The sequence below is a fragment of the Chanos chanos genome, chromosome 11 (assembly GCF_902362185.1).
Source record: "Chanos chanos chromosome 11, fChaCha1.1, whole genome shotgun sequence".
NCBI lineage: Eukaryota > Metazoa > Chordata > Actinopteri > Gonorynchiformes > Chanidae > Chanos > Chanos chanos.
Window position 1 is genome coordinate 22,249,193 of NC_044505.1, and position 11,401 is coordinate 22,260,593.

General features: G+C 45.4%; 2 protein-coding genes across 2 annotated transcripts in view; one reads left to right on the plus strand and one right to left on the minus strand.

The window, feature by feature from the left end:
* LOC115823847 (NACHT, LRR and PYD domains-containing protein 3-like) overlaps positions 1-11,401 on the minus strand; it is a 704,547-nt gene that overhangs the window by 527,369 nt on the left and 165,777 nt on the right. The window lies entirely within an intron of this gene.
* The window catches only part of LOC115824229 (sorting nexin-25), a 23,811-nt gene continuing 12,480 nt past the window's right edge, over positions 71-11,401 (plus strand). The window contains exons 1-5 of the mRNA XM_030788337.1: positions 71-688; positions 1,124-1,208; positions 6,640-6,856; positions 8,067-8,239; positions 8,997-9,183. Coding sequence (XP_030644197.1) covers positions 356-688; positions 1,124-1,208; positions 6,640-6,856; positions 8,067-8,239; positions 8,997-9,183 — 995 coding nt within the window. The 5' untranslated portion in view covers positions 71-355. The remainder of the gene's footprint in view (positions 689-1,123; positions 1,209-6,639; positions 6,857-8,066; positions 8,240-8,996; positions 9,184-11,401) is intronic.

Below are 11,401 nucleotides of genomic sequence, written 5' to 3' on the forward strand. Positions count from 1 at the left end.
GGAAACTCAGGGAATTGTAAACGACAGGTAACCAAGAGTTCCATTGACCGTGGTCTGTCAATGGCGATCTCGGACCCTGACAGTTTACGCGGAGGAGTTAAACCGAAGACAAGTGGAATTTAAGGGGGCGTTTGCACATCACAACCAAGGACGGACTGATATCGTTTTTGTTTTCCGTCACATTTTGATTTTAATCGTAGCACTGTAGGTGCACAGGCGGTCCTACAACTATTTTTGTCAATTGAAAGCCGACTGTTAAGCGGTTATTCAACCGCGTGAAGCTGTCATCGGGTGGATAAATCGTACACAGTCGCACGGGTCGTTCAAATGTTTGGGAAATGTCCATTTCAACAGAATGCATTTTGCTGGAAGTAACGGCGTCAGCCGGCGGTATCCCGAAGATGCAACAGTGCCTCGCAACGGTGCCTGGGCTTGTTCCCCTGTCAGTTTTGTCCTTGCGAGTATCGGCGTTGGTCTTGCCGCGGCAATATCGTTCCAGTTTGCCTGCGGAGACCTCACTATAACATCTTTGTTTCTCAAGCTGTTCATGTACGTTTCTTTCGTTGTGATGTGTCTTTCGCTGGGAAGCTATGGTTTCCTTTCCAGAAAAAGTCCACTTAAACTCTGCAGTTTTGACACCTCTAAGAGGTCTTCACATCTGCTGAACCTGTTTAACGAAATAATTACGGTGAGTAGCGGGCAGCGTTGGTGCTTAGGCTACACGGTAAGATTGTTCAGAATCTATTTAAAAAGCCAAATATTTACACAATGTGGTATCAGCCATTTAATCTCACATTGCGGTAGGTTAGTACGAAATATTGTGCTTAAGACTGGTCAGCATCGTAGACAGTCTTTCAAGATCTGTTGGGGATTTCTGGGCAGCGGCTGTCAGAAATAACAGCCTATATACTATTATGATAACGTCTTTGAATTGTCATTTCGTGGTTCACCAAACTGACAACAATTTAGATAGCAATGCGCGTGTAAACAGAACTGGCTAATATGCTCCTAAAATACCAGTTACAGGTAGCAGGGACGCAGGTTATTTCGTGTGAAGTGAATGAATACCAAGCTTCTGTTGTGTGACCCCTGTGTTCTAACTTTCTTGCGGTGATTTCCACAGTGCGAGGGTCCAGGGCCCGTCCAGGAACCGGGACAGCTGAAAAGAGCGGTGGTTTCACACGGCGTGGACAAGGCGATGAAGGAAGGTGCGTTCCCTCGTGCGTTAATTCAGAAGGGACCTCAGCGTCAGACATTAAATAAAATATATATCAAATAAAATGTAGGTTTTCAACCTAGACCAGCTTTGAAAGTTATAATAGCGCGCCGTTTTGCTTAAGCAGAACAGTTTGTTCCTGTTGTTGTTTATTTATTTATCTATTAGAAAAACAGACACATTGTAATGGAATCAAGTTTCTGTGGTTGCACAAATTCTCTCTCAAATCTATCTTTTGACCTCTGTCCCTTTTCCACCTATTCTCGTCTCCACGGTCAGTGCTCAGTTTGTCAGGATAGGGTCGGCTCTGCGGCTTTCTGCGGGGACAGTTTATTTGAATTTGTCTGAAGTCTACATGTGCTTAGATGGTGTGATTTGTAGAATAGATCCTTGTGTTTTGGTTGTGAAATAGGCTACATCTCACTGGTTTACAGAGCTTGAAGTTCAGCTTCAGTTTCTTAGTGTAATGTCTGAATTGTTTGGCTTTGATGAAGGCTGTTCTCAGAGTGCAGCACGTTCGGAGTGAACCAGCCATTGATCCGCGTCCGCTGCTGAGAAAAGGCTTTTCTGTCTGTAATTACTTACAGATCCCACGACTGGAATGTGCACCATGTCGGGCAGACAAAGCTTTGGTTGTGTGAGAAAATTAGAAAATGCACTTAACGATACAGCATTGCACCGAAGTACTTCACTATAAGAACCATATATGCTACATACATAAAACAATTTGTAATGACTCAAACGCACTCTCACACACACTCACACACACACACACACACTCACACACACATGCACACACACACACACACACGCTCATACACACACACACGCTCACACACACACTCACACACACACGTGCTGCACTGCAGTGAAATGGGAAAGTCTTGCCTTCTGCTGTAAGGGGCCTATGTTTGAATTCGCTGAATCACTCACACACAGCCCTCTGGTTTATGTCTTTTTTGACTGATCGATGGCTGCGGTAACACACAGAGACAGGGAAAGTCGAAGGACTGCAGTGTTCACTTCAGATCGATTTCTATTGGCTTAAAGCCTCCCACTCATGAGTTCGGGCTCTGCGTTCTGTATTTGTACGCTCTGTTTGTTTACGCTCTGGTGTTTTCGTTTTGCAGTTTGGCATAGCCACTCCGGTTGTTTAAAGAGTCTACCACAGATACTCAGACCTCTCTAGTTAATTACTGCATCGTACGGTTTTTGGTCAACATAACCACAGTTGAGAGTACACTGCGGTCAGTCCTAGTTCAGTTTTCTGAGGAATGCTGGAGCAGATCTACGGCGATGAGGCAGTTTCTTTTCATATCGCGTCTGGTTTCGCATCCTCAGATACACTCAAGGTAAATAAAGATTAAAGGAGCCGTTCAGATCTGTGCTAGTCCTGTTAAACAAGTGTGACCCGTCGCTCTCCTTTTCCTTCCTTTCTTTTTTTTTTCATTCTATCCATTCATGGTATTGTGTGCAGCGTTTACGTATCAGGTCATATAATTAGTGGAGAAGCACGCTGAGGCTTTGCTGTCTGAGTTAATTCGACTTAGAGTTCAAGCCAAACAGCTCCACTCCCTACACTACTCACTGCTTTATGAGAATCAGCAGTGGAGAGTTTAGGCTCCTGAATACAAGCAACGTCCCAAACAGAAGCAGGTTTCAGCAAATCAAGGGTAAAAATAACAGCCTACCGAAAACAGGTGTGGCTCCTGACACCTGGGTTAGTTCAGTGTTTAACAGCCCCTTTTGTTCCGGGGTCGTTTATTAGAATACTTGGCAGGAGCCGTGTGGTTTTGGCCGCTATGGCTGGAGGAAACTGTGGCATAACTCTGAATGTTATGTAGGGGCTTGTCTGTGTGGAAAGAGATTCTGTGAAGAAGGCCGCTTGACAGTGCTTCACAGGGAACAGCAGCTATAATGACGCTGGCATGGAAGCCATGACGATATCATTGACATTATCAGTATCATACTCAACGGTCAGCCGCTCTAGAGAGTGCAAACTCCTTGATTGTGACTTCTGTACGTGGTTGTTGAGCTGCAGGACTAGGAAGACAGACAAGCCTGATTTGATTGAAGACGAGCAGCCGGTCAGTGTCTATAAGAGCTGTCTGTGGAGAATGTCACAGAGTAGAATACAAGGGCTGGGTTGAGATGCAGAAGCTGGTTGATATACCTAAAAAAAAAAGATAACAGCAGAGCACAGGTGTCAGTGTGCTGAACAGTAGAAGAAAAAAAACAACCAAATTTGGACGGATGAGTCATCCTTCATTCTGTTCTTAATGAACGGATGAGCGCGTATGAGGTGTACGCCAAAAAAAAAAAAAAATATATAAAAAAGAGTGAGCCCGTGAGCTCGTTTCCCATGGCGACGGGTTCTGGCATGTCGGAGGGGTGTACTCTCGTGGCGTGGTGTCGGTCCACTGGAGGGCAAGGTAAACAAACAGACCAGTAAACACAAAGCCATTCTCAGTGATCACTTTCATCTTGTGCGAAGAGCCAGGTCTGTCCAGCCGGGACCAGCCCGTTCCAGGACAGCACCGGGGCCCAGTCACAGAACGGAGCTCGGCGAAAACGTTGTCAACCAATGTGTGAGTCCGGGTCACTTATGAGACATTACGGAATGGCGCCTGAGCCATCAGTGTTCTAACAGAAAATAATGGAATTTTCTTGTGGAAGAATGATGTCATATCATATCCATATCCATAGAGAACAGTTGTAGTTACCCCTACACTTTATGTCAAGGTGCACTGAAGGTGTTCTGTTTGTGTTGACCCAGTGCCATAGTAAGACAATGTGTGTGGAAGTTTCATTTACTTGTCAAATAGCGAGAAGCTTTTGCGGAGTAGGGGCAGAAACAGCTCCTTCGAGGTACTCCGTTGGACTGCACTCTTACTGACGTATTGATTTACACTTGTTTTTAAAATCCAGAGCAAAATCTTTCTGAGGTTATTTCTTGGTTCCAAAAATTTTTTTCAAACAAGTGTCATTAATATGAGGAAAAATCAACTCGGTTGTTCTAAAATGTGTACCAAATGTACCGTGCACTGATTCCCATATTTACAAGCATCTAATTAACAATGGTATGGATTTACACAGGAAAAATCTCGAGGCCAGATCACGAGTGTCGAGAGAACTTTTTTTTCCCCATCATACCTTGTTCTCAGTAATGCATCAGAAATAGATTTTCTTCATGCATTTTGAAAACCTGAAAGGAGCTGTCTCGGTGTGTGGAGTACTAAAGGCTGAATGCAGTCGGGTCTTCGTGGTTACTGTAACCTACAAAACAAACAGTGCTAGTCGTTTATCTTTCTTATCTCCAGATATTCATGTTCAGGGACAGTCTCCCACCGTCACGCTGTGATCCGTCAGCGTTTTGGAAAGTTGTCGTGGTTACTGCCGATATGAGTTCCGATATGGAAGACCATATTCACTCACTTTCACTCTTTATCTAAGCCGCTTGTCCTAGTTAGGGTCGCGGGGGGGGGGAGGGGGTGGAGCATATCCCAGCGCTCGAAAAGGCAGGGACACGCCCTGGACAGGTCCAGACCATATTCAACGGGCAGTAAAACTGAAAGTGAATGATTGAAACTGAGCTACGGTCCGACTTGAACAGTTCGACAGAAATGGTTTTAGATCGTGTCCAGATTTGATATTTTCACAAACCGATGACACATATTGACCATATTTACAGAGCTGCGTTTTTTTTTTTTAACACTAACCACACTGTTACATTCCTCTACGGTCACAAAGAGTACTGCACAGCCCCTCTCTGTTAACCTCTCTGTGTTTGTACAGAACGGCAAGAATCCCAGCCTGTGTTTCAACACATTTTCCCTCTCAGTCATATCTCAGCGTGAGCACGTCACCACAGGGCTGGACTCTGTCCTGTCTGACATTTTGACTGCAGTTATGGAGGCCACATCTATACAAATTACTCTCTTTGTTTCATCTCAGCGTCCTCCTCTTGTCTTCTACTGTTTGTCTCCGTCCAGAAGGAGCTTGGTAGTCCTCTCCTCTCTGTGTCTCCTTTCTCTGTGTCTCCTTTCTCTGCCTCCTCTCTGTGTCTCCTCTCTGTGTCTCCTCTCTCTGTGTCTCCTCTCTCTGTCTCCTCTCTGTGTCTCCTCTCTCTGTATCCTCTCTCTGTCTCCTTTCTCTGTGTCTCCTCTCTGTGTCTCCTCTCTCTGTCTCCTCTCTCTGTCTCCTTTCCCTGTCTCCTCTCTCTGTCTCCTCTCTCTGTCTCCTCTCTCTGTCTCCTCTCTGTGTCTCCTCTCTCTGTCTCCTCTCTCTGTCTCCTTTCTCTGTGTCTCCTCTCTCTGTCTCCTCTCTCTGTCTCCTCTCTCTGTCTCCTTTCTCTGTGTCTCCTCTCTGTGTCTCCTCTCTCTGTCTCCTCTCTGTGTCTCCTCTCTCTGTCTCCTTTCTCTGTCTCCTTTCTCTGTCTCCTCTCTCTGCTTCCTCTCTCTGCTTCCTCTCTCTGTCTCCTCTCTCTGTCTCCTTTCTCTGTGTCTCCTCTCTCTGCCTCCTCTCTCTGTCTCCTCTCTCTGTCTCCTCTCTCTGTCTCCTCTCTCTGCCTCCTCTCTCTGTCTCTTCTCTCTGCTTCCTCTCTCTGTCTCCTCTCTCTGTCTCCTCTCTCTGTCTCCTCTCTCTGCCTCCTCTCTCTGTCTCTTCTCTCTGCTTCCTCTCTCTGTCTCCTCTCTCTGCCTCCTCTCTCCGTCTCCTCTCTCTGTCTCCTCTCTCTGCCTCCTCTCTCTGTCTCTTCTCTCTGCTTCCTCTCTCTGTCTCCTCTCTCTGCCTCCTCTCTCCGTCTCCTCTCTCTGTCTCCTCTCTCTGTCTCTTCTCTCTGCTTCCTCTCTCTGTCTCCTCTCTCTGCCTCCTCTCTCCGTCTCCTCTCTCTGTCTCCTCTCTCTGCCTCCTCTCTCCGTCTCCTCTCTCTGTGTCTCCTCTCTCTGTGTCTCCTCTCTCTGTGTCTCCTCTCTCTGTCTCCTCTCTCTGTCTCCTCTCTCTGTGTCTCCTCTCTCTGTGTCTCCTCTCTCTGTGTCTCCTCTCTCCGTCTCCTCTCTCTGCCTCCTCTCTCTCCGTCTCCTCTCTCTGTGTCTCCTTTCTCTGTGTCTCCTCTCTCTGTGTCTCCTCTCTCCGTCTCCTCTCTCTGCCTCCTCTCTCCGTCTCCTCTCTCTGTGTCTCCTCTCTCTGTGTCTCCTCTCTCTGTGTCTCCTCTCTCTGTCTCCTCTCTCTGTCTCCTCTCTCTGTGTCTCCTCTCTCTGTGTCTCCTCTCTCTGTGTCTCCTCTCTCCGTCTCCTCTCTCTGCCTCCTCTCTCTCCGTCTCCTCTCTCTGTCTCCTCTCTGCGTCTCGGTTTTACGCTCTCGCTGAGTGTCTGGCTACAGCGGCAGAAACTGAAAATGTCGTTTGTTTTTTTTTTTTATGGTAGTCTTTGACTACGGCTACAGGGACTACGTCCTGTCCTGGTACTCCTCTCTGAGCCAGGATGAGGGGCGGCTCCACCAGATGCTGCTGGAGGACTTCTGGGAGCTTCTGAAACAGCTGCGGGGTCGTGTGGCGGAGGTGGACACGGTGAAAGTCGTCTGCAGCGACGTGGTGAAGAGACTGCACGTCCACTTCTGTGACCTCAGAGCCGCCAACGGCAGGTCAGCGTCTCGCTCGTTAGCAAAAAACCAGCGACCGTTTCACATTTTTATTTCGGCTTTATTCTCTCTCTCTCTCTCTCTCTCTCTCTCTCTGATTTTGTCTCTGTGTCTGTTTCACAGCTTTGTTGTATAATTGATTGATAGGTCAATAAACCACTGTTTCTGTCAAACACATCACCTCCGCGCAAACTGAAGCAAATCTTATGGCAGGAGCCGACAACCTACTGACGCTTAACGCTAAAAACACGCTAAGGCCAACCAGCAAAATCTTTATGAGCTGGTAGGCATGTGTTTGTGTGTGGTTGCTTTGTGGTTGTTACAGTAATGCATTTGGTTGATAAGTTATTGCAACTGTAACCATATTGCTGTGGCGTAAATTACCCCATTAATCCTTAAAAGTGAAGCCATTGGGTCTTAATGTTAGCACTGTCTGGGTTAGTCACAAAGACTGGCTCACTAATGTGGCAGTGAAGCCATTGGGTCTTAATGTTAGCAGTGTCTGGGTTAGTCACAAAGACTGGCTCACTAATGTGGCACTCACTGGCTCTAACATCGTTCCAGGGGGGACTAACGGAGGCTGAAGGAAAACAGTTGCTTAATACCTGTTGACTGCACATTCCTGTTCATAGATGTTATCATTGTTCTGTTCACCACCTGCACGTAACTTTTGCTTTCGGTTTCACATATTTCCACATTTTCTCTCTAACGACATCGACTCTCCCTTGACCTGTCTTCTTGTCTCAGCAAGACAGCAATACATCATTTACCTCAGCAACAGGCATTTAACTTATTCTCACTCTCTCTCTTTCTCTCTCTGTCTCTCTCTCTCTCTCTGTCTCTTTCTCTCTCTGTGTGTCTCTCTCTCTCTCTGTGTCTTTGGCTCTCTCTCTCTCTCTCTCTCTGTGTCTGTGTCTCTCTCTCTCACTGTCTCTCTCTCTCTCACACTCTCTCTCTCTCTGTCTCTCTCTCAATCTCTCTCTCTCTCTGTCTCTGTCTCTCTCTCTGTCTCTGTCTCTCTGTCTTTCTCTCTCTCTCTCTCTCTCTCTCTCTCTCTCTCTCTGTCTCTCTCTCTCTCTCTCTCTCTCTCTCTCTGTCTCTCTCTCTCTCTCTCTCTCTCTCTCTGTCTCTGTCTCTCTCTCAATCTCTCTCTCTCAATCTCTCTCTGTCTCTCTCTCTCTCTGTCTCTCTCTGTCTCTCTCTCTCTCTCAAGGCTGGAGGAAGATCCCAGACCATTTCTCCTTCACCCATGTCTTCGTTCTCCTCAGGCTGAACTGGCTTTTCTGCGTTGCTGTGGTCGCCTGATGCTGTTGTATGTGCTACCCGCTCGTGATGTCCGCTCACACAGCCTACGACTGGTGCTGTCTGAGGTCATCGCCATCAAAGGTCAGGCTGCTGGGGTCACGTGTGGGAAGGGCTGAAAAACGATGGCAAATGAAACTGACAGGACAGGCACCTCCTTAAAAAAACAGAGTTTATGTGTCGTGTGTGTGTGTGTGTGTGTGTTTGCGCTGCTCTCTAAGTCCTAGGCCTACCTTTGATCCTTAAACAGACATTAATTCTAATTTATATGTGTGTCTTTGTATGATAGCTGACCGACAAATGAGTGTGTGTGTGTGTGTGTGTGTGTGTGTGTATGCTCTGAGTTCACGGGCACCTGGTAGAGTGCAGATTGGTGAATGTCAGGTCTATGACACTACGGTCTTAATAAAGCAGTGAGTCACTGTGAGGGCAAACTGACTTCATCACTTATTAGACTGTCCATCTCTATACTTTAAACACACACACACACACACACACAGAGTTAGATATATGCAAAGTATATACCTGTATATATATCTGAAAGACATCCTGTATCCTGTATCTATACTTGTGTGCTTATCTCCACTGTTTTGTGTATATGTATGTGTGCGTGTGTGTGTGTGTGTGTATGTGTGTTGTTTATGTGTATGTATGTGTTCATGTGTTTGTGTGTGTGTGTGTGTGTTTGTCTGTGGGTCTGTGTTTGTATGTGTGTGTGTGTGTGTGTGTGTGTTTATGTGTTTGTCTGTGGGTCTGTGTTTGTGTGTGTGTGTATGTATGTGTTCATGTGTTTGTCTGTGTGTGTGTGTGTGTGTGTGTGTGTGTGTGGTTGTGTGTTCAGTGCTGAAACCCCTGGTAGACCTGCTCAGTGACCCAGACTACATTAACCGTACTCTGCTGACCTGGCTGGAGCAGAGGGAACAGTTACTGGAGCGTCACAGGAAAGCCTACACTTACGCCCCATCTTATGAAGAGTTCATCAAACTCATCAGCTCCAGCTCTGATGTCGAATTCCTCCAGCAGCTCAGGTCAGTCTCCTCCCACTCCTGATCGCTGACCTGCTCCTAGCCCTACGGAGAGACGCTCTAAGCCCCTGATGGCTGATTTGGTGTCAGTTCTTAGCAGAGATGGGCCGTACTTCAATTAAATGTATTTAAAATACGTATTCAATTACTTTTGAGTATTTTGTCGTTTGTATTTTACTGGATGGAGAATAATCAGATGTAATTTGTACCTTGAGAAACTGTACTTTGTGCATTTAACATGCAAATATGTCATTTTACTCTCAAATAAGACGAGATCTTTCATCACCAGGTTGACTATAGGACTACTAAATATAGCCTATCACAGTCTTTGGCTTGATGCAAGTACATCACATGACACATCCTGTTGGGTCCAGTGCGCTCATTTTGAATAGTTTGTTTTCTTCATGACCAGTAACCCAAGGAGAGAAGCTGCTTTGGTGTTTGGTGCAGATTGCCTTGAGGCAGTGGTTCTCACTGGTACAGTGGTTCTCAGCTCCAGTCCTGGGGGCCCACTGTCCTGCACGTCTTTGTTTTAACTTTTCTTAGCTCAGGACTGACACACCTGATTCTACTGATCAATTAATCATCAAACCCTTGATTAGCTCAATTAAGTGTAATAATGAAGAGTTAAAACAAAGACATGCAGGACAGTGGGCCCTGAGGTCTAGAGTTGAGAACCACTGCCTTAATGTAAAGTATGTAGTAAAATATACTATCAGATATTGCTCACTGAATGTCTATAGGACAGGAGAACAGAGCAATTAGCAAGTAGCTGTGCTCTAAAACTTGTGAATTTACTTGCTAGCTTGCTAGTGGCATTCTAGCTAACACCACAGACATGCTCAGACAGCCTGGGACAGTGGCATCTTGTGGTTAGTCTTATGGAAGCCTTCATTAGCGATAAATCAGGCTAGCGACTTTTGTTCCTACGGACATACTAAATTTCTAACAGGCGTTTTTACGCATGGCAGTTAATCCTTTATACTAAATGTGTTGCACTTCTTCAAATGACTAGTTGTAAAGTTAGAGACCTTGGAAATTAGCTTACTCCGCTGCTGCACTTAATGTAAATCGCTCCTGAAAAAAGGCATCCGCTAAATGCCTAAAATAGCGTTACAGATAATTCCGTATGTATTTTCAAATTACAAATTACTTTTTTTTTTTAATCAAATGCATTTTCTCACACCAGCATTTTGCGTTTTATTTTGATGCATTTGATGAGCAAGTATTTGTTATTTGTAACTAGATACTTTTTCATCTGTTTGTGCCCACCTCCGGTCCTTCGGGTTGCAGTAAAGTGGGACTGTACCCTTAACAAAATACGAGTTTTATGTCGTGTTGTTATCAGTGTCAACCACCTTCAGTAAACTGCTATCGTATTTCACACTTCCTATTTCCATATCTATTGATTTAAAAAATGTTTGTTTGGTTTTTTGCCCACTTTACGAATGAAAATAAGCTAATGATTATTTTGATGAGAAAGATGAATGAGTTGCAATAAGAATACGACTGACATATCGACAGCTTATTATCATTTCAGATTTTTAAGGCAGAGTTGTAATGATCATGTATTTTCCGTCTAAGGTCGGCAGGGCTTGTGTTTGCTCTCTGAGATGTGTTGTTTTTAGTGTAATTTTGCTGTATTCTAATCATGAAATGCCCATTGCAAAATACTAAAACGAATTCGAGCAGCAGAGATTAGACAGACGGGTGACTTCTTTTTTCATTTTGCAGAAGCTCAGACTTCTTTCTAGTATCCTGTCAGTTTGTGTCTTTTTTTAGGAAAGGGAAGCAGCGACTGAATAATGGTGTATCGTCAAACTTTTGGCATTTGCCCGAGTGGAGAGAGGGTTACAGATTCGTGTGCGTGATCAACTGTGACCCAGTTCAATTTCATACACTTGCTGTACTGTTCTTTTTTTAAAAATAGATCGGTAACTATGACTAACACACACAAACCATTTATCTCTAGGCAAATATAGACTACTGGTGTCATAGATGCACCACACTGATTGTCGCAAGCGGTCACAGTAGTTAATCTAACAATGTTCTATGGGGAGTGAGTGGTCGAGAGGTTACGCGTTCAAGCCATTCATACAGAGCTACACCATTAATGGTGAAAATCGATGTCGCTCGTGAAGGTTGCGGCAATTTGGCTCCACACTTTATCTGCGAAGAGCGACAGCGCCACCTGCTGCCTGTTCGCTCAGCGTTTGAGTCC